Genomic DNA, 22,152 nt, shown 5'->3' on the forward strand with positions numbered 1-22,152 from the left:
CCATAAAATGGTTTTGTATGTAGGTACTGTTCTTGTCTGTTTAGCGGAAGCCAGCGGCAAACAAATTTTGAAAATAACTGATATACTGGATTATTTAATAGGTTAAGTTATCATTCTTGAATTCATGAATTTTGCCGAAATCAGCTATTCAAATTGTCGCTGTCCCCGCCTGACTTCCAGCAAACAGACTTGTACTGTAGGTACTATTAATATTCTTATATGTATTTTGAAATATTTACATGTCAGTATTAAATTTCATCTAACTGGTTTCAAATGGCCATGTTGTAAATAGATATAATATTTTAGGGAAACATATTACACATTAAGGAACTGATTAAATAATACGATTTTGAATAGAATTGTATAAATTTGCATTTTAATACATTCTTATGATATACAACGTTGTCATCAGCTGTTATCGCATAGTAATATCAACGAGGAATACATAATAATAATTGTAAAACAGATCTGTATTTTTATTTAAAAACCCTTGCTAACGACACGGTAAAATCAACTTTACTGTGGCTAATATTCTAATCAGATAATATATTGTATTGTAGTTTATCATAAATAAGTATAGTTAAACATAATGCCATTTTTTAAAAGTAAAAGGTACTAAAAACATTTCAGGTTGTAACACAGGGTGTACAGTAGAAAAAAACCTTTATATAATAAAATTATCATCTTTATCGATAAGTTCCCATTTTGAATGCATCTATGAATAACAATACTTTTACCATAAAAAGAAAATGTCTCTATTCAAACAGAGCAAGGATATGTACAACCACATTTATTTGGAAGATCAACTTCTATTCTTACAATGAATAATTTTAGATATTCTTTATTAACCCGTACATTATGTTAGGCATGTAAACATGGCCAAAAAAATAGTCTAGATGCAATGTACATTTGAGCATTTAAACGTGCCCGAAATTAATTTGAATCGAATTTTCGCACAGTTGAAGTGTGCACCGAAATGATTGATATAATTTGACATAGTAAATGCCACCAACAGCTATGTATATTTAATTGCTGCATAATTGATATTTCCTATGGTATGAAGGTGTTAGAATATTATTGAAAGGTTACCCCTGGGTCATGAGCATTATATGGTGAACAATATCAATGGAAGCTTTACAATTTTGCAAATCGAACACATAAAATGGTTCGCACACAGAGTAACATCAGAACGCCAATTTAATCTAAACTAAGAAAAGCCAACAAAATTGCTTTCACGATCCCGAGAGCATACAGACATGATTTACACACTCAAATTGATAGGTCCATTACACACTCAAATTGATTTAAACAAAATGTCATTGAACGATTTAGCAATAATTTTCTTTATTTCTTGTTGTCACCCTTATCACTCTGGAATACTTCCGAATTACAGATCAATTTTCTCCATTTTTCCTTATCCTCTACAAGCCTGGTGATTTTCCAATGAATTCCTTCTGATCACTCCACCTCATCGACATTCACCGTGTCCTTTTTATGTGGCACATTGCCAGAAACAAATTTTCAACCTTTCGATGCAAATATGTCTGAAGAATCGCATACGATTGACTCGATGATGTTCAGCATCATCTTCGACAGCTCATTTCCTGCAGTTTTGATGCATTGGTTCTATCCATGCTATCCAAGCAGCCATCCCCGACAATATATTTTAATAAATAAGAAGTAGGTGGAAATATTGGGTGCATTCGTTATTTATGGACTATTGTCGGATAGATACTTGACTGGACACTGTGGTTTCGCTGACAGGTTCAATGAGCTTGGTCTTGTCATCCATGTCCATATGGCGGAGAAATACAGGATGCAAACCATATACTAATGTCCTGAAATGTGTACAGAAAGAGAAGAGATGCTCAAGTCTGTTGCCACAAAAGCAAATTTATAGAGCGATCGTGAAGATCTCTTCACTTAGTTTGTTCGGCAGATCTATAATGATCTTTTATTATTGTTTGTAAGCATTTTTAACTTTGCTTCTTTGTGCTCTTTTCTCCCATGGGCACCCTTAAATTAAAGTCATGTAAACTTGGTCAAAGCACACTTCAGTATGTGGTGACCTCAGTTTTGAGTAACTGGCCCTGAGCCAGTCATAAAAAATTACTGATGCTTCACATCCAAACAATCCCGGTTTGATGGGGTCATGAACTCTTATGTTAGACAGGTATTTCTCAACCTGAAAATACATTATTACACTTGGCAGTCATTATCATGTTACGTGTTTGACAGCAACTCTCTAGTTGAAAGCAACCAATTAAGTTGCAAGCCGCAATATTTTTTTCCCTCATCAACAGTGTAGAGCCAATAGATAGATAAAGTCACCAAGTTGCGGTTGCCTCCAGTTTGTGTGTACGAGGCGGCTTACTTTTTTCCTAATCTAACTACTTATTAAAATTTCAGCACGTCTTGTTAAAACCGTTGAATACCCATTTCCGTTCAATATTGGCACCGACCCCTGATATTTCCTGAAGGAAGAGCGTGGGAAACCTTCTGAGCAGGTCCTCCATTTGATTAGGCCGCAGCTGTGGCTCCATCTTTTGCACGTACGACCACAGATAGTCGGTGCTGGCTCCAAAGGGGTGGACGTGAAGGAATGTGGACATGATGCCGATGAGTTTCGCCTCTTTGTCTGATAGAGCATCTGCAACGTTCCCTGATGCTTTTTGTTCACACTGAAACAATCATAGGCAAATATGATGAAAAAAACTGTTTTTCTACGCAGAAGCAGCTTTTATACATGGAAGTGAAGCTGAAAAAACATTACTAAGGTTTATGATTAAGTTAGTTACATGTCATTTCGCATTCTTCTGCTCTGTGGTTTATTTACAAGTGCCACATTGAGATAAAAAGCTTCGATGTGACACACTTCAAAAAAGTTTCATACAAAGAATTACAAATAAATATACGTAAATATGTAACCAAAGCAAGTCAACAAAAATAGCAGGCTCTTTGCTTTTTTATTTACAAAAAAATTATGCAATACTGCCCAATGCAGAGCATATAAAATTTTCTACAGTCAACAATAAAATTCCATTATGCTAAAAAAATTCTGCAATCATTATCAAGACAAAAATTTCACATTTCTCCTTTTATGTACTATAGTTGTTCAATGTTCCAATCTCCATAGCGTGGATGTCCAAATTCAGCATACTTGGTGGGGAGACAAGATTATTTTATAAAATTTGTTCGATACAACACGTGGTTCATTCACATAATATAGTAAACTTTATTAACTTCATATGTATGAAAATTTTATGCTTTATCCACACAGTGATCCGAAGTCAGACTAATGTTTGAGGTCACATGGTGCTTATCATTGTAAAAAGGATGACATTCGCATTGGCCAGTAAATGTTTGCCTTCTATCGACCAGTGGCGAAGGGTGGAGGTAGACTGTTAAGATCCGCCATAAATAGTGCACACTAAACTTTGTCAGTGAAACGTATTTGTTTTCATTGAAATAAGACTACAATTTACATATGATGTTGGTTAATTTTTAAAATTCAATTTAACCCTGCGAAACCGAACCATAATAAATAATAGTCAAAAAATACTTTATATAATATCAAAAATGCTGCAATTAAATCATACGTAACTTTGGAAATTTTATAGATAGAATAATATTTTTATCTATTATAGTTTGGTTTAGGTACAGTGTCTGTTTCTCGACCACACGTAAGATACTTTATGAATATATCTCGTCGTATACATTATGTACAACTTAAAGAACCTCGACTTATTAAAAAATATTTAATTACCTTTGTTAAATCTGATTTGCAGCTATCCTTATTGTCATTATCAATTTCTTGCTTCTTATCGGCTTCAGACTTTTCTTTAGCATGATACTTGGCTTCCATGGCGAGGAGCTTGACGGATTCCGACGCCTGCGACCTCTTCGCATGGGCCAGCTGCGACTCCAGAACGGCCAGTCTGGACTGCAACTGTTGGATGCTTTGCGATTTCGATTCGATTTCTACTTGCGTTTCCGATTTCAAGATGTCAATCTCGTTTTTGTACGCTTCCAGTTGGCATTTTAAGCTGTCATTCTCCTCCTGAATGGAATAAAAAATATTATACCTACATATAATAATACGTAGCGATAGAAATACAAAAAGAAATGGGTGAAAAAATTAAATAAAAACATAAAACTAGCCACTTAAGGTGACGATCAGTGAAACGCCAAATAATTTTCAACTGTAGGCGCGACGAAATTTTGGACTCGCTCACATTCATTGAGAGAATGTCGAGCCAGAAACACGTCACTTTGCTGCGTGATGGCGACGGGTCAATTAATTCTAAAATCGTGTAAAGATGACTAAAAACGTTACCCATTTACTTTAAAAAGAAAACATGTCAATGAATATATTATTATTGTTACTAATAGAACAATAAACAGAACATAAAATGGACGTATGTTGGATTTATATGACAAATAATATTTCGTTTGACAGGCGTCATTTGCACCCGCGACCCGCAATCCGCGCATCGCCTAGCAACGATCTTTTTAGACCGTGCCTCAACTAGTGCATGGCCTTAAAAAGTCACAGTAGAACCGGCAAATAATCAATCCACACAACAACCTCTGGTTTGGTTTGGTGTATGGATGAAATTCCTCTGGGGAACTTGCAAGTTGTAGTAGAACTCTACAGTGTGCTCTGTGGACTGAATCTCACCACTAACAAAGTTGAAATTCTTTCAAGTATCATAAAAGCACATCTGAAACACCCATACCGGATTCAGTTCAGAGATGAGGCGCTGAGTCGCTAAAGTGGCTCCTGAGGGTTTTTTGAGTTTTCGAGTAAATCACGAAAAACTGTTATGGACAGTGTGTTAACTTTATGTCTAATTTAAGTGGTTTTGTATCTTCTAGGTTAATATAAAAAGTAAAATAAAACCTCAAATTCAATTTATATGCGGCAATATTCCAAATAAATCCATTTTAATTGTCCGGATAGCGGACTTGAGTCACTCGCTGTCGCAAGGAGCAAAATTTGTTACTCACATGTCAATAGAGTCGAATTTGGCACTGGAACATTTGGAACATGGTCGGCCGGAAATGATAGCTCAGTAACGGCCCGTATTTATTTCAATTAAATATAGATATTTTAGAATTTATTTTGCCAAATAAATATTTCGTAGCCATACTTACCTACTAGCTGGTAGGTCTTTTTTTACATAGCATCTATTTAGCTTTTAAAGTGGTATACATACACACATACATACATATACATAAAAAAGCATTTTTTCGTAATAACGAATGGTTGTTTATCAAGGAGCAGCAAGCAAGAAATTACAGAAGTATACAAAATAAAAGAATAAGTGATTTCTGGGGATGATTGGAAATAAGTTGATTAAATAAAATATTAGTACAGTATAATCTCGTTACTACAGGGGTTCCTAAAAATTTGATTTCGAATAAACGATAATCGCCATATATACTAAATTTTTCGAAATAATTTTCTTTCGTAACTTGTATGGGGACTATTAAGTATGAAGTAGGTAACGAAAAATAATTTTAATCAGTGTTTGCTAGAGTAAAGCCAAAAAACGAATTTGATGATGTAAGTCGAAACATGTGTCTACTTTTAACTAAATAAATACATCCCAAAAAGTATGTTTTTAAACCAAACGCAATCCTATGAGTAATCATATCAACATATGACTTGACTTATTGAAATTATCAGAGTTGGTCTATGGCATAAACCAATATTAGGGTAGCGCAGTGCCCAACCAAACCTATACACGGGTTTCAGCATTTAATATAGATATGTAAATATTTATATAAAGACCTTTAAGGCGGTTATGTTAATTAATTTATCATAATTATGGCTTCGCTTAGAAAGTCGTCAAATGATTCAAAAATGTTCAATTAATAAGGGTCCCAATAATAATATTTTTTGACACAAACTAAAATTATGTTAAAAACTTTTATTTAAAAATCTTAATTACATCACGCTTAATATCCAATATTTACAGCATACTTAAAAAAAACGCATACGAAACTAAAAATTAATATGTAACACCACTGGATTATTCAAACAACTATAGCAAAAATTTATGTTTGGAATGCCCATTTTCAAATACTTTTCCTGGCGTAACGCATTACATCTCTACCCAGCTGGATTTCTCAAACGCTTCCTTGATTCTTCTGGTTGAGATTCCCTTACACTAACTAATGAAACATCCATTATTAATTAATAAAAACAATCAAATAGACGAAGCAAAATCATGACTTTTTCACTGTACACACGTGACCAGTTTGACACGATTGTATAGAGAATTTAAAGTACGTTTAAAATCACCATTTGAATGGCGGCGTCTGATTGGTCGGTTATGAAGAGACAATTTAGCGACTCGTTATTTTTTCAAAGAGCGCGCTTGGCGACTCACGTCAATATTTATTTTGATTTTTTGACGAAATTGGAAGGAATTTGAAACTCACAACTGGAAAAGTTGGTAGATCTATCAATATAGCACATAATATGTACATTCAAAACTAATTTTATCAAAAAATCGCCAGGAGCCAGTTTAGCGACTCAACGCCTCATATACTATATAGGTATGCATGGCAGTCTAAATCCAGAAAGCTTATCCAAAAAATATTAACAGCTTAAGGGGGGACATGCTCGTCGAAGGTCAAAATTGAGTTTTTATTGTATATTCAAACCATGATCCTGGACACTCCTTAAACGTTGTAGATGATTTATTTATATAATTTTGAAGCCTTATTATCCTTTATAGTTATTTTAAACATTTGATGACTGCATGAAGTATTTTTGTTACATAAAATAGTATTCTTTTAAACCTCTCGCTCTAATGTTTTAGAATATAGTCATATTTCGGTACATAACTGTGCAGTGGTGTTAAGATTTTTTACATTTATTAATTTTTAAACGCATTTATAAAACCATTAGCATAATTTATTACGAGATAATTTTTGTAAAATATTCACGATAAAAAATTATATTGATAATCTCTGTGATCCCAAATTTGACAAGAATTAGGCATTTTATTATTCAAAAAATCGGCAAGATTAACACATTTCAAGGTGATTCTAAAGATATTTATTATAAGCTATGTCTTTGACCATTCAAGTGTGATAAACATCTTATGAATAATGATTGCTTTATAATAATTATTGACCTAAGAATAAGGTAGTGTTTTTTTGAAATACGCCATTTCTTTTGTCATTCCCCAGTGGTTAAGCTACAACATACGGCCGTAGCCATAAATTGACAAACTATAATTAAAGTAGGGAGTAAAATGATATTAACGCGCGTGTTTGAACATGTACCGTTTAAAAAAAAATAAAAAAAAATTCGGTTAGGTACATGTTCAAACACGCGCGTTAACATAATTTTACTCCCTACTTTAATTATAGTTTGTCATTTTATGGCTACGGCCGTATAATGTAGCTTAACCACTAGGGAATGACAAAAGAAATGGCGTATTTCAAAAAAACACTACCTTATTCTTAGGTCAATAATTATTATAAAGCAATCATTATTCATAAGATTTTTATCACACTTGAATTGTCAAAGACATAGCTTATAATAAATATCTTTAGAATCATCTTCAAATGTGTTAATTTTGCCGATTTTTTGAATAATAAAATGCCTAATTCTTGTCAAATTTGGGATCACAGAGATTATCAAAATAATTTTTTATCGTGAATATTTTACAAAAATTATCTCGTAATAAATTATACTAATGGTTTTATAAATGCGTTTAAAAATTAATAAATGTAAAAAATCTTAACACCACTGCACAGTTCTGTACCGAAATATGACTATATTCTAAAACATTAGAGCGAGAGGTTTAAAAGAATACTATTTTATGTAACAAAAATACTTTATGCAGTCATCAAATGTTTAAAATAACTATAAAGGATAATAAGGCTTCAAAATTATATAAATAGATTATCTACAACGTTTAAGGAGTGTCCAGGATCATGGTTTGAAAATACAATAAAAACTCAATTTTGACCTGCGACGAGCATGTCCCCCCTTAACAGAATATGTTATGCAAACAATGACATTGAAAAAAACCTTCCCTATATAAATGAAGCCTAAATATGAAAAAGAATTTGAAAAAAAAAGTTACTCAGACTAATGATTAGATTATCTGAAAGTTATTTCGTGTTGCAGATTTATTGCAGCACACTTAACACTATTATCGTTTACCCGTAAAAATCTGCAAGCATTTCAACATAATTTTAGATATATGCATTATTAAATATGCTAATATTGCCAAGACAAATCTTGAAAAATAAATTTGTTATGAATTATTAGTATTATTTTATTAATTACTACCTACATATTATATTGATCATTTCGAACACAAAACATGTTCAACATCGTCAACCAATACATTGACATTATGTATAAAACACATTGATGGTTTAGTCAGTTTAGTGCAAAGTATGTCCAGTTTTTGTCGAAATTGTCTACATTGTATCTTTATGCTGTAGAAATATTGCACGTACAAATAGGATATTTGGGAAGATATCAAATACATATGTCCATTTCTCACGCATCTCAAATCTTAAAATTCGATTTTCTTAAAACATACAAAACTTTATATACAATATATCTTTGCACTAAACCATCGATATAGTTATAACTAACTGGCTGAGTGCAAACAGACCGTAGTCAATAATTGTACATAGATAAGCAGCCAAATGCACTGAACCATCTGACTTAGAATATTTAGTTGAATAATCATAAAAAAAATAATATGACTACCTTTAGTTATTTTATTTTTCTTTTTCAGTAGAGTAGTAGTAGCAGTGAAATCATCACAGAAACAATCAGGCATTGAAAAAAGTCACATAAATGTATTCTGCTCTGCTAAGTAAAAAGACAGTGTTTTTGGTTTTAGTGAACCCAAGTTTTAAACTAACCTTTCTCTTATGGTATGAAAAATTATTGGATTAGATTAGATAGATTAGGCATTTCACTTAAATCAAAAATACTGTCTTTTTACTTATAAGGGCAGTATTGACCTCACTGGAAATCGAACCCGGAGGCTCCGGATATGAAGCCAGTGCTTTTTACATTGAACTACGAGGGCCGCTGAGTCCAAGCTCTTTGATAGTAACTAATTTCAATATGATAATACGCTGCAATAACCAACCTTGAGCTGCTCCCCATCGAGCTTGGGCCGTTTTCTTGTCCCGCCAGGTTCACTGTCATCTGCGTCACTGACGTCCATCTCCTCCCCTCCGCCAGTCTCTTGAAGGAAGTCTTCCAATTGAACAATACGAATTTCCTGAAACACCAAGCGAGCCAATGTAGTTTTACCAACAATATAGTCCCAGTATACAACTCAATATCTACTGTGAAATGTTGTAGGAATAAGGGGAACATTTTTGCTTTAACTGATTTATTTTCCATCGACCGAACATGTGTAAACAAGACGATTAAGTTGTCAAAGATAAACACTATACATTTGCTTGTCACCTCTTGTACACCTAACACATCTGATAATTATAGTAAAAACTAACAAAAATAGTAAACGAGGATACTGCTGTGAAAGAGAGAAACTTTTTGCATTCAGTGTCTTATTACGTTACTATCGGTATGGACCACCAGTTAAAGTACAAGTTAAATGCAGGAGTACCTACAAAGAAAACATCCGATGGACGCAAGTTCAGGTCTTTATTTAATATTTTTTCTAATAGGTTTGTTTCTAAGGTGTTCTGAATTACAAACAGTTGAGTTGTTTTGTAATATAACTTTTCGGTTGATTTTAAGGGTGCTTTATTTTATAGTTCTGAGACGACCCCAATCTGGAATACATGAATACCTGCAATAATAAGGTACTAAGTGCCAAAAATATATATTTTATTGAGATAGAGTTCAAATGAATAAACACTTGATAATTTAAAAAGAAAAAATGTAATTCATTAATTTTTGTAAGTCACTTGACTCAACGTATTACTGTCAGCCATCTTCATACAAAACATGAATGTTGTCAGATTGCACATAGTACCTTTGAAAGTGTTTACACTTTTGTGCTTTATGTATTGCAAGTATTTACATGCTCACGTGGTCTCTCAACATCCACTTGAATAGTAAATTTTAAACATGAACGTCTCATTTCTAAGCAATATTTCAATGGTGACTAACAATTTTAAATTTGGAACATAAACATCGAAAATATGGTGGCTGTAAAAAGAATCCAATATATAACTCTGTATGAAGTCTCATTTTCAAAAATATACGAGAACTATCGTTCTGGATTTGTAGTATTGTAATTTGTCTTAGACATGAATTTATTCTTCACATCAATTCTCCTGAACAAAATATAGAGTTTCATTGTTATCATGCCAATGGGAAACATATTACGGAAAACACTGTATAAATGGAAAATTTAATCAGATAACCAAATCTAAGCTGCAAGGGTTTAATAATTTAATTTTACGTGTAAATTTAAAAAAAATGTTTTTTTAGTAAACTAAAAGTAGAGAATCCAGAAAAGTGTTAGTTCAAGATATCTGTTATGTCTATCTACGAACCAGTAAACAAGATCTGCAAAATTAAAACCTGCAATAAAATGTTAGTTAGACACATCATGACTTATTTCATGTCCTTAGAATTGAAAGAACAAACTGCCAATCTCAACTGGCGAGACTTCATTCTTCTAAGGACATGTCCATCACACTTACCCGAGAGCAGCTGTAAGTATGCAAGAGAGATATACACACTACATTATGTGAAATCTATGATAATAAACCATAATTTATTCATTATATCCAGAGCTTAAAAAATTGGTCCATATTCCATCATGTTAATTAAACACTTAATAACTATAACAATGAACGAACTCTCATCTATAACGATGACATTGGTTTATGTTTCTCATAAACGGCTTTTAATACCACACCATAATATCCCATGCCCTCTAAAATTTAATTTTATTTATTAACCCATCGCGCCCTATCGGCGCCGGTGTTACAGGATGTAGGACATGATGAAAATCAAAAAATTTTAATCATATTTTGATTTTTTTTAAAGTTGAAATTACTTAATAATATATGTAGCTATCATTTTATGATGTTAGTTATATTATACAGTCCAATATATTTTTTCAAGTTAAGTCCAGTTAACGGTACTTCTGTAAATCCACAAGTCGCAGCGAAGTTACAGTTAAATTCCGTTCCACATGTCAGTGTTGCTACACCTGAACTGTTTATACACAATATTTGTTGTATACGTATATGGCTTAGATTTGAAAGAGTTGAAAATAAAACTAACTTTTATCTTTTGATGAACTTGTAGTGGAGATAGTCATCATTCCATCAAGTTTCCATCTATGGGTATATATTTTTTAAGCTCTGGATGATAATATTTCATGGACATATGAAAAGTTTTTCTCAAATGAATTAGAATAAAAATTTGAAAAATCGTATGTGGATCTTAATGTTCGAGTTTGTCCTTATAAAACATACTAAGTGTAGTACTTGAAATAAATAAATACAAGTCATGATTTTTCGAATTTCATTCAATGATTTCTTTACATCAGAATTTCATCTGTGAGTGAACAATTTTCTTTTAAATAATACAAAAGATCCCATTTTACAAATCAATAAAATTTATTAACATCCATGACATGTATGTTTATTTGCTGGAAATGCTTTATATTTACCATATTTTCAAGTAAATAAAAGCTTTCTCCATTAAATATTGTTTATTTAACTGCTGTGAAAAATTAAGAGAACATTACATAATTAATATTTAGTTGTAGTAAATATTTTTTGGGAAATAATTAAAATATTTATTTTACATTCCAACAGAATCCAAAAATACTTACACATGCAAAAAAAAACCATTTACTTAGAGCAAAATAAGATATTGTATTCAATTCGGATTTTAAATGTTTATCAGGTTGAATGAGGATTTACATATCATTTGAGAAGCAAGATTTTAAAAAATGCTGTGTGCTTAATATGGAATGACAGACACCTTACCTCGAATGAATGTATATTATACTTATTACCGGTTACCTAAAATTCAGATGTATGTTGTCCATGGAATATGTACTTAATAAAAAAAATAATGATTCCTGCAGTAGAATCTCTTTTTTAACATGTCCATAACACATAATATCACTAAGTACTGTCCAACAAGAAGATTTAGGCACAAGCCGAAAGTCGCTGTCGTCGATAAATAGAAGGAGCTTGTTTAGTTCACAGTTTTAACACGTGGATAACTCGTCGCTAACCGGAAGGCGCTATAATCGAAAATGGGAGGAGCTTGTTAGTTCACAGTTTTAACACGTAGCCAAGATCTTGTTGGACAGTATGATAATAATCATGAACCCACAAAAACAAATCTATGTTTTTAGATGACCAAGGAATTCTGCTTTCTAAGTGTTGTGGGATGAAATACTTACACAGTTTGACATCTGGATGTGGCAAAATTGTCCATTTGTTATTTCATTGTACATACTGTCTTTTAACCGAAGAAGAATAGTGAAAAAAATAATTAATAACATTAATTAAAGATCAATTATACTTCCTGTGATAAAATGATGGTCCTAAAAACCTTTGTCTGCTATGATATAGTTTTTTTTCCTATTCAATTGTTATAGGCATTAACACAGTTGTTTTCCAACTTTTCTCTTTCACAGCACCCTTCAAGTATAGATTTTTTCACAGCATTACTAAACAATAATTATTTGTCCACGTTGCGTTGGTACTGCAAAGTGTTGATAGGTGATTGGCTGTTTGAGAGACAGAGGTAGAATATTTGGACTCCGTCTATTATATCTGCGATAAGGGAATAGCAGTATGCTGTGTTGAAATTTTATTATCCCACAATGAATACAACCACCAAAGCATACAGATCCATTGTGATTGCGCACAGTGCATTGAATCAAGATTGCCTGGGATTATTAAAAAAAATTTATAACACGCGGCTCTGGAAAATAAATGCGGCACCCTAGGGCAGTGGTGGCGAACCTATGTGGCACACGAGAAGATTTTGCATGGCACATGGAATGTTTTATTTTGAAGAGAAAAAAAATACATACAATAATAATAAATGACTTTTGCGAGATAATGCTTCATCTGATCGGAGTAACTATGGTGTCAATTTGTATTTAAAGAACCAAACTAAGTAATACAGCAACAATGAATTTCATTTCTGTTAATAAAAATTGCTGTACCAAATAAGAAACAAAAACTTGATGGAGCTAGTAGTAATTCTGGTGATAGTTTCAAAATTGGTGGATCAAAATGTATGGCGGAATTGAAAGAAGTGATAAAGCTATATGTATGCTATGCTCTATACGTGGTATCTAGAATGTCATCATTTTTAATAGAATTCTTTAAAACCATTCAAAAAAAAGAAAAACAATATTTGGGAAATTTTGGCACGCGTATCTAAAAAGGTTCGCCAACCCTGCCCTAGGGCATTCTGAACCACAAATCGTCTGTATTGATGAATCAAGCAACATGTCTAATGAAACCTTCACATAAAAAATATTAATAAACGTTAAGTACCATGAGGGAGTTTTGAATTGTATTAAGTAATTGTCATTGTCATCAGTTACCTGTTTACCCAAAATGTTTCTTTAACTTGTTCATATATGTACCTACACAATTATATATATACTGCATATAAAATAAATAGGTAAATACATATATTATAATATATATATCACCAAGTTAGCAATCAATTACACATATTTTGATTGAAAATATTGATGTTTCTTTTACTACTTACTGGAAATGGACATAGCAAGCGATTAATAACCAATCCAACTTAATTGATTAGGAGAGCTCTGGATCACGTGGGAGCTTTAATTCCTCGTCCTGGAGTGTATGGACATGTAGTTTACTATTCTGCTTCTGATTTGTTCAACGTTCCTTTGAAATGCCGTCAGCGATTCAAATACTTAATATGGTACAGCGAATACTTATATTATATAGGTACAGCACGTTAACAGTCTTAGAAAATAAATGGAACCTCACCTTTCACTTATGCTCCCCAGTTAGAAAACAATTATTGCTTTTAAAAAGTTCAACTTGTTTTCACCAGACAACCAATTAATAGATAATGTAGTAGATTTCCCAATTGATGTTTTCTCCTAGTTCTACACCCAAACTGTCAAATAATGTTAATAGCAAATAGTGACGTATGTAGCAAACAGCCAAAGCCAAATATACTGTCAAGCTTTTTAAAATTATACCTGAAAGATATCCGAAGTATCAGCTTTGCATTCCAATATATCTATAGAGAAATCCAAAGTGTATTCTTACGATTTGACTTTGGAAGAAAATAACATACCTACAGTAAAACCCAATTAAACTAAAATCGACAGAACAGAAAATTGAATTATGAAATACAAAATGTATAGCAAAAAGAACAGTAAAGCGCGAAATATATTATGGTGCATGTCGCGGACTATTACGTGACGTCACAGTAAGCTGCCGGTACGGTGTGTGTAAAATGTGTGTAACGTCATTTTTCTTGGTGTTTAAAATGTAAGACTGATGCTCCCATCCCGTAGCACATTTTGAACCTTTAAACTAACATTGTAGGTTGGCAAAATCTGCCGAAATCACCAAAACAACAATAAAGTCACCTCACGTTGAAGCACACTGCATCGACACCTACATGACTTTTCGAACGTTTTTCTAGATGTCTACACTTTTTCGAATCATGTCAAAATCACATTTTTTGTTTTTAGTGGTTGGCAGGTTGGTTCTGTTCAAAATATTATCTATGGATATAATATTGCAAGTAAATTTAACATACGCACACGTAGAAACAGTTAAAATAATTGAAATTAGTATGAATAAGTAATAATTCAAAATACTAATAGTATGTAGTAGTACGAGTTAGCACTCTCTATAATTGAATTTAGAGAGGTGGTGATCGTTCAAAATATTCTGCAAAATGACGAAACCATAGACTAAATTTGTCGCCGTGACAGCGTGACAGTGACGTGACATGCATCTCAATATCTCAATTTGATCACAACTTTACACTCAAAAAAAGTTTATATTATTTCAATTTTGTAAAATTGTTCGAAATCGCTATACATAGATTTTATGAAATTTTACCAAAATTTCGATTTATGCCGAACTTCAAATTAACTGTGTTCGTATTAATGGGATTTTACTGTATTATACTAAAAATATTTTACATTACGCATCTCATCAATCCATTCATTTCCATCACCAATGGATTTCAAATGATTGAATTCAATACAGTACGGCAAAATGTTAACTTTAGAAGTCAATAAAATTGATTAAACTTTATTATAGGTACTTTATACTTTTATAAAATGTTATACTATGAATTTTTTGAAATTCACAAGAAAATTACCATGAAGATTAAAGATATCGTCATCAAAATTAAAATAAATTAAACCCATACTGCGCTAGGCTTTTAAGCATTCCCGAAATTAATTAAAATCAAATTTTGTCATAGTTAATTAATAAATTAGGTATATAATAATTGGCGCGCATTGAAAGGATTAATTATATGAATGTCCGATAAAACATGTCTTATTTTAATAAGACCGTAATACCTCTGATTTACATGATATACATAGGACCTATTACAAACACTTGATGATGACGGACCCTTTACTGCCTGTTATATTAAATCAAGTTATTCAGAGATGTGTGCTTATTTATAAAGCAGCTTTTCGTTTCCACAGTAAAATTTAAATTTTGTCACATCTGCACAGCTTTTTTTAACAGTTAAAACTTTAGCACGTTTCCATAATTTTTATTGATCAAAATTAACACGGAAGCAATTCCATACACAAGACGGTTTGTCAGCGGGTATCTACAACTGGCAAATTCGTAATACGGCGAAAATTCAAGTTGGTAGACATGTCGTGTGATATACGTCTCTTATTTGCGGACCTCGGTCAAATTCGGGTATGTTCGTGCAGGTGTATCTATGGTTTTTCAACCCAAACCTCGAAATTTTGTATTCAAATTCAAACAAGAATTGAACATATCCACATAACTAACAATTTTAATAGTGATGTCATTGCAGTATGTATGTCACTACTCGCCACTCGATATTTGACAGCTCGCGAGGAACTTATTTTTCAAAATAGTCGTATCTCGCATCTCAATATGTAATTGAAGTACTCTATCTCGCTCTAAAAGTTAACATCCAAGAGAGGGGTGTTAAAAGATAGCACTTTTCGATCGTTCACATTGACATCACATTCTTGATAGTTCTTGTGATAATTAACTTCCTGACTACATAAAGTGATGTTAGAATAGCCTAGGAGAGGTTTAAACAGCTTGATGACATTGTAAAAAAAAAAAAAAATTATATTACTAACGACGTTTTATGTTTACATTACCTTTTCATGATGCCATAGACAACCACATCGCGGTGGAGTAGTGACAGAGTGACCACCACCTCTTAAGTCATACTATGTCGAGGGTTCTAACCCCGCGTCAAGCCAATAATTATGTTCTTTTTTCAGTGTAAGTGGATAACAACCATTTGTTCTGCTCCATGGAGGGCAATGAAAATGTTTATTTACCTTTTATTGCATGATGCCTACAATACCGTGCTAGTATGCGAGTGAAATATTATTTACAGCAGAACACTTTTCAAAATCTCATTACCCAAATGCTTCCTCACCTTTTATAACCGAACGACAATAAGACATGTTACGCGGACAATAATTGAATGAAAGAATATTAGTGAACAACATGAAGTGAAGTAGGAGGAGTTACCTTGGCAGTTGGAACACTTACCGATGATTGCTTCTTCCACATGTCTATGTTCTTTCGTTGCGCTTTGGTGAAATGGTCCCAGACCTTCTTATGTGAGGCGGCCGCAAATACTTTCTCCACCTGCGAGACTGCATCGGGACAGGGGACGGTAAAAGAGGTCAAAACATCTCGCCAACAATCAAGCCGAGCGTCCGACAGAGACGAGGATTGGACGAGTGAAAATAGGCCTGACCGAACGCTAGTGTCCACCGCAGATCATTAACATTACCAGCTATGACATTTTATTGCAAATGCTACAATATCAGTAGTAGCCTGGGAGCAAAATTTATAAATCGACACGTTTTTCGTATAATATAATATAAAACATTTTGTCTTTGAAGTGATGAGGCATTATGCATCTAAAAGGTTACTCAATTGTGTGTATCAATTTATGTGTTTTTATTTGTTTATACATTCTGGCCTGTACATGAACAAATGTCGCATTTAAAATAAGTACCCAGTGAGTTTCTATGAAAAATTTAATTTTCAGTGTCATTTTAAACTCATCTTATAGAGGAGTGTTGATGAAATATATGCTCTAAAAGGATCGGTAGTCAGAACAGGTATTAAAAGTTCTGAATGAAAATTAAATGACTTAGTTAGTCCTGGGTTAATAGAAAATAACAATACATTATCATGCCAAAATAAACTACATTCATTACTGAATTACACAATGATTCTATATCTCAGTATGTTCTATCTTTTGGTAGATTCGAGTGAGCATTATGCGCACTTTTCGAATGAGTAAACGGAAATGGATGAGCCCGGTTTGCCCATTTTCCTGACAATCGCAGTGGACACTACAATGAATAAACAGAGTCCATTCAGTTCTCGTTCCTCTCTCACTCTCCATCAAACAGCCAGCTTTATACTTAATACACAAAAGAAACGATGCTCAGCTGATTGATGCGCGCACGGCCTCAGTGACCCGCCAGTGTCTGACTCGAGCTTACTAATTCCAACATTACCGCTGAGGAGGCATCTGTTTACAATGCCTGTGGTCGCAGAGCTCCAGTAACCCAGCTAGGGATTGCGCTTGGCATAGACAATAAATCGACCGGATTCAAATTCCACGGTCAGGTCCATTTCAATTGTGTCAGATCGACACACGCTACTACCTTTGCAGTCTCGCAAACTGCTATCTCAGAAGTCCTTTCTCATCCTTTAATTGTATACACAATGATATTGTAACTTCTAAATTGTACATAATAATTAATACTTTTTACGAGACTATGAGTAATAAAATAGGTTAGAATTAGTCAACACCAAAGTCGTTGAAAAAATCTTCCCTAGAAGACGGAGCTTAAATATTAGGTATAATATGAAATTGAAGCTCGAAAATTGACTATTAAGCCCGATGATTAAATCAGCAATAAGTAAATTTGCAGTGCAGTTTCATTTATAGCAAACTTTACATCTGTCAAAAATCTTCTCTCAATTTGTCAAATTCCATTAATTATTAAGGGCCCTGTTAACATAGCGGTACTTATTTAAATAACTAGTCAGCTGAATTTCAGAAAACTAAAAACTAGTAATTGCATTATATAATAATGAAACATCAAAATGCAAAAATCATGAAACCGAAATGTTATAAACAAGCTTAAAATATTGACAGTTTGGGTTACACAATATTACGAACAAGTTAGATGTTACAATATCTTTGTCAAAGTAATTTTGTAAAACCAGGAAATAGTCCCATGTGTAATGTGAAATATTCAATTGAAATTAATTAATATATTAATTATTGTATAAAAACGCATCATACATGTTACATATAAAAGTTTCAAGTTGAAAATAGGCCTGGAATAATGAAGAAAATATTTTAGCATTTCAATTAAATGATAATTATTATGATCGTATTTCATTCTATACTCGAAACACGAATTTCAAAAAAACATTATAATATCGATTGGTGTACAAAATAACTTTGGTTTCCTCTGGTTCATTAAAAAAATCTATATAACATACCAAAGATACATCACAATTTAATTTATTGTATTTTTCGTAAAATTCCAGGACAAAAAGATTTTAATTGGGTATTTTACCCAAGGTATTTCTGAAAATTATATGAATAAACCTTATTAAATCATGCAAAATATACACATTATAAAAGCTAATACTAAATTATTAATCGATAAATCTAATATTTTCCCAGAAGAAGATTTAAAAACATTTTTTTCGACCAAAACAAACTTAGATACTCAAATGTAGAGACTGCATAGCAGTGCATACTAAAATGGGGTGATCATTTTAATGAGGTATTATACTTTATAATTTTAACAGTTTTTATATGATATTATTATAGACATATACAAAAAATATTAACTCATAAAAATGTGAATCATTCTTTTTCAGACAACAAAAACTGTATTGACACGAATATAAGGCAACAACTTCTTTAACTGATACATAATATACGTTAAAATCAGGAATTACATCTTTATAACGTTCAGTTTGTCATATACCAATGGTGTGATGCTATTCGCACAACATATTATGTAAGAGAAGGTTAAAGACGCAGCAGATCTATTCCAAACCAACTCTGTGTTATGTATTCACAGTGCCCGAGTGGTATCTGCAAGGTAACACTCATAAAATATGACAGTATAACTTTACCAGAGAGGTGCTGCCAGTACTCAATACCGCTTTATTTAATTGGGAGTCATAGCAAAACATTGGTAGATTATTAGACACTAACATAGTAGACAAGGTGCTCAATAGAATGGGGATTATATTAACATGACTTTTTTATAATGAATGGTTATCCATTCACCTAATCCATTGGGTCCACACTCTGGGTTAAACATACAGTAAAAAAAGAACATGCAATCTTTGCCTGACGCAGGATTCATACCAGTGGTTTAAGATGCAGAAGCTCTGCCACCACATCATTTAAAATTAAGCATGTTATATCATGCTTTGACTTATATTATTATGACCGAATGTACTTTTTAAAGTCGTTTTTTTAAAGGTTCGGTTCCGGTGAAAATATTTAATGAGGTTTGTTTCACAAAATTGGAACTGCGGTTTTGGTATTCAGTTCCGGTTATTTTTAAATAAATCAACATATACAGCCGAACTTGGTTATTACGATCACGGAAATAGCAAGATCTCGGATGTAATGAGGAAACATTCGTTGATATTTTAGTTTATGATCTTCTCCATACATTTTTTCACTTTTATAACGAGCTACTTCTCGGGTATACCGAGCAAAACTGTTGATGTGTCGATCGTTTAAAAACAATATTTTCGACCCTAAGCAATAAAATCTGACCGGACATTTAACTAGACCGATGCCGCCGGGATTGGATTACGTTTATGACACTAGTTAAGTGTCTAAGTACCTAATTGGTGTTTTCGCCGACAAAAAAAAAGTATCCAAGCATATGGTTGAAATTGCATGTAAAAAATCTAATATTTGTGAAGTTAGTAGGTACCTACCAGCGCTGGCGGCTCAGCACTTCAATACAATAAACAACTTCTTTTGTAGTTTATGAATGCCATGCTTGTTTCGGGGATTTTTACGATGGTTTTCAGATGTTTAATGTTCTATGCTTAAATAGAATGTGGCGCGAAAAATGTTATATAACGATATAACGAGTAATGCTTATAACGAGCAAATTCAGTCGGTTCCATTTTCCTCGTAATAACCAAGTACAGGTACTTATCTACATACCTAGTTATTATATTATAGATATTTTATTTTTCTCTCAAAACACAAAAAGCATGTACTTAAATATTATATAATATTTAAGAAATCATAATATCTCTACTAGGTGGAGTGTATGGATACCACATTTTATAGGCATTCAAGCGTTTTATTTAAAAAAACTTTCGTAAAACATTTTAAAAGAACTGTCTCTAATGAAGGACATCCAAAAATAAATGGAATAAGTGTATCAAAAAATTTAAACATTTAAACAAATGGAACTCCTGAGCCTTGAGATTTTTAAATGGTCCCTTGTCCAGGGTTCTCAAAATTTTGAATCAAGGAGTTCCAAAAAATTAAGGGGTACTTAGGGTTTGGTTCTGGTATTTCTAGAAATTAAAATTAGAAAAAAGTGTAGTAGCCTTACTTCGGGTCAATACGTCATTCAAAAGTGTGATTGATTAATATCATAAAAAAAAATCAATTTAATTGTGTTTTATAAAGCTGTCCACATTAAAACAAGTACCATTTCATTGAATTCTGTTGATGGTAGTGTGTTCCGACATCCAATTGTGAGACTGACCATATTATATTCCCATTTACAAGTCAGCCCATTGACTTTACTTACCGCATAAATTCACACGACGCAAAGGATGCCCTTTGATAAAAATGCCAAATCCAAAATAGTCATTGAAATGACATCCCAGGAGAGTGATCCGGATGCTTCGGACGCCCACAGATTGATACGTTTGAAAAACTTACATTGGATTAGTATTCCCTGCATTTTAACTTTGGCCTCTTCCTTCGCCCTAAGCAACTCCTCTTCGTACTGCGTCTTCTCGTTCAGCAGGCGACGCACGTGCGAGTTCGTACTCTGGACCATTGAATAAAACACATTCACGTTTCTCTTGTTGCAATCGCCGCGCTCCAGCCAAGTTATTATGACCTGAAAACGATGTAATACTTTCAATATCGAGTTCACGAACATGGTTGAACCTGATTAATAAATTAATCATAACGAAACATGGATCCTTTGAGACTTTCGACATGTGACGACAATTTAATGGGCTGATTACAGAAAGGTGCGCATACTTTGGCTATATGTTTTACAATGAGAAGTATGATTTACTCCACCACAAAATTCAGTGAAATATAAAGCATAGAGGAGATTCTCTTGGCTATGAAACCTCCAGAAGTGGCTCAATGTTAAAATCATCGGTGTCCTTATACCAGTGGCGAAAGGTGAAAGTAGGCTGTGGAGATTTGATATAAATAATGAACACCAAACTTTATCAGTCATATTTATGTGTTTTCATTGAACTTATGAATCAAAAGATGGCCGCGCGGCTTAAGCGTCGGCCTATGGCGTCGTAGGTCCCATGATCGAATCCTGAGTCTGACAAATGCACATATTGTTTTTCAATTTGTGTATGAGTCAGAGTATGCACCCAATAGGTTGAGCAAGTGGCTGATATCCATTTCTCGTAAAAAACAAAATCTGTTAATACAATCCTCCACTCTGTGGAGGCCGAAATGATCCAATTAGGATCGAACATTTTCGAAAAAAAACAAAAAAAGAATACAAATTGCAGATGGTATTACATAGTAAATTTTTAAAATTAAATGTGTTGATAAATATCAGGGTTAAGTCACTGAACGTTGCTCACAGCAAAAAGATGGTAGCTGATGTTTATATTGAGACTTCGAGATGCCAATTGCAATAATTATGGAAA

The 22,152-nt window shown here is 33.0% G+C and overlaps 1 protein-coding gene across 1 annotated transcript in view; it reads right to left on the bottom strand.

Annotated features, from left to right (window-relative positions):
* Window positions 1–354: 354 nt before the first annotated feature.
* Window positions 355–22,152, bottom strand: part of LOC147063272 (ecto-NOX disulfide-thiol exchanger 2) — a 28,257-nt gene continuing 6,459 nt past the window's right edge. The window contains exons 4-8 of the mRNA XM_085959519.1: window positions 21,182–21,365; window positions 16,753–16,859; window positions 9,144–9,278; window positions 3,767–4,060; window positions 355–2,681 (exon numbers count right to left, since the gene is read on the bottom strand). Coding sequence (XP_085815645.1) covers window positions 2,406–2,681; window positions 3,767–4,060; window positions 9,144–9,278; window positions 16,753–16,859; window positions 21,182–21,365 — 996 coding nt within the window. The 3' untranslated portion in view covers window positions 355–2,405. The remainder of the gene's footprint in view (window positions 2,682–3,766; window positions 4,061–9,143; window positions 9,279–16,752; window positions 16,860–21,181; window positions 21,366–22,152) is intronic.

The sequence above is a fragment of the Rhyacophila brunnea genome, unplaced genomic scaffold (assembly GCF_057557595.1).
Source record: "Rhyacophila brunnea isolate RB1 unplaced genomic scaffold, BYU_Rbru_1.0 scaffold_9, whole genome shotgun sequence".
Taxonomy (NCBI): domain Eukaryota; kingdom Metazoa; phylum Arthropoda; class Insecta; order Trichoptera; family Rhyacophilidae; genus Rhyacophila; species Rhyacophila brunnea.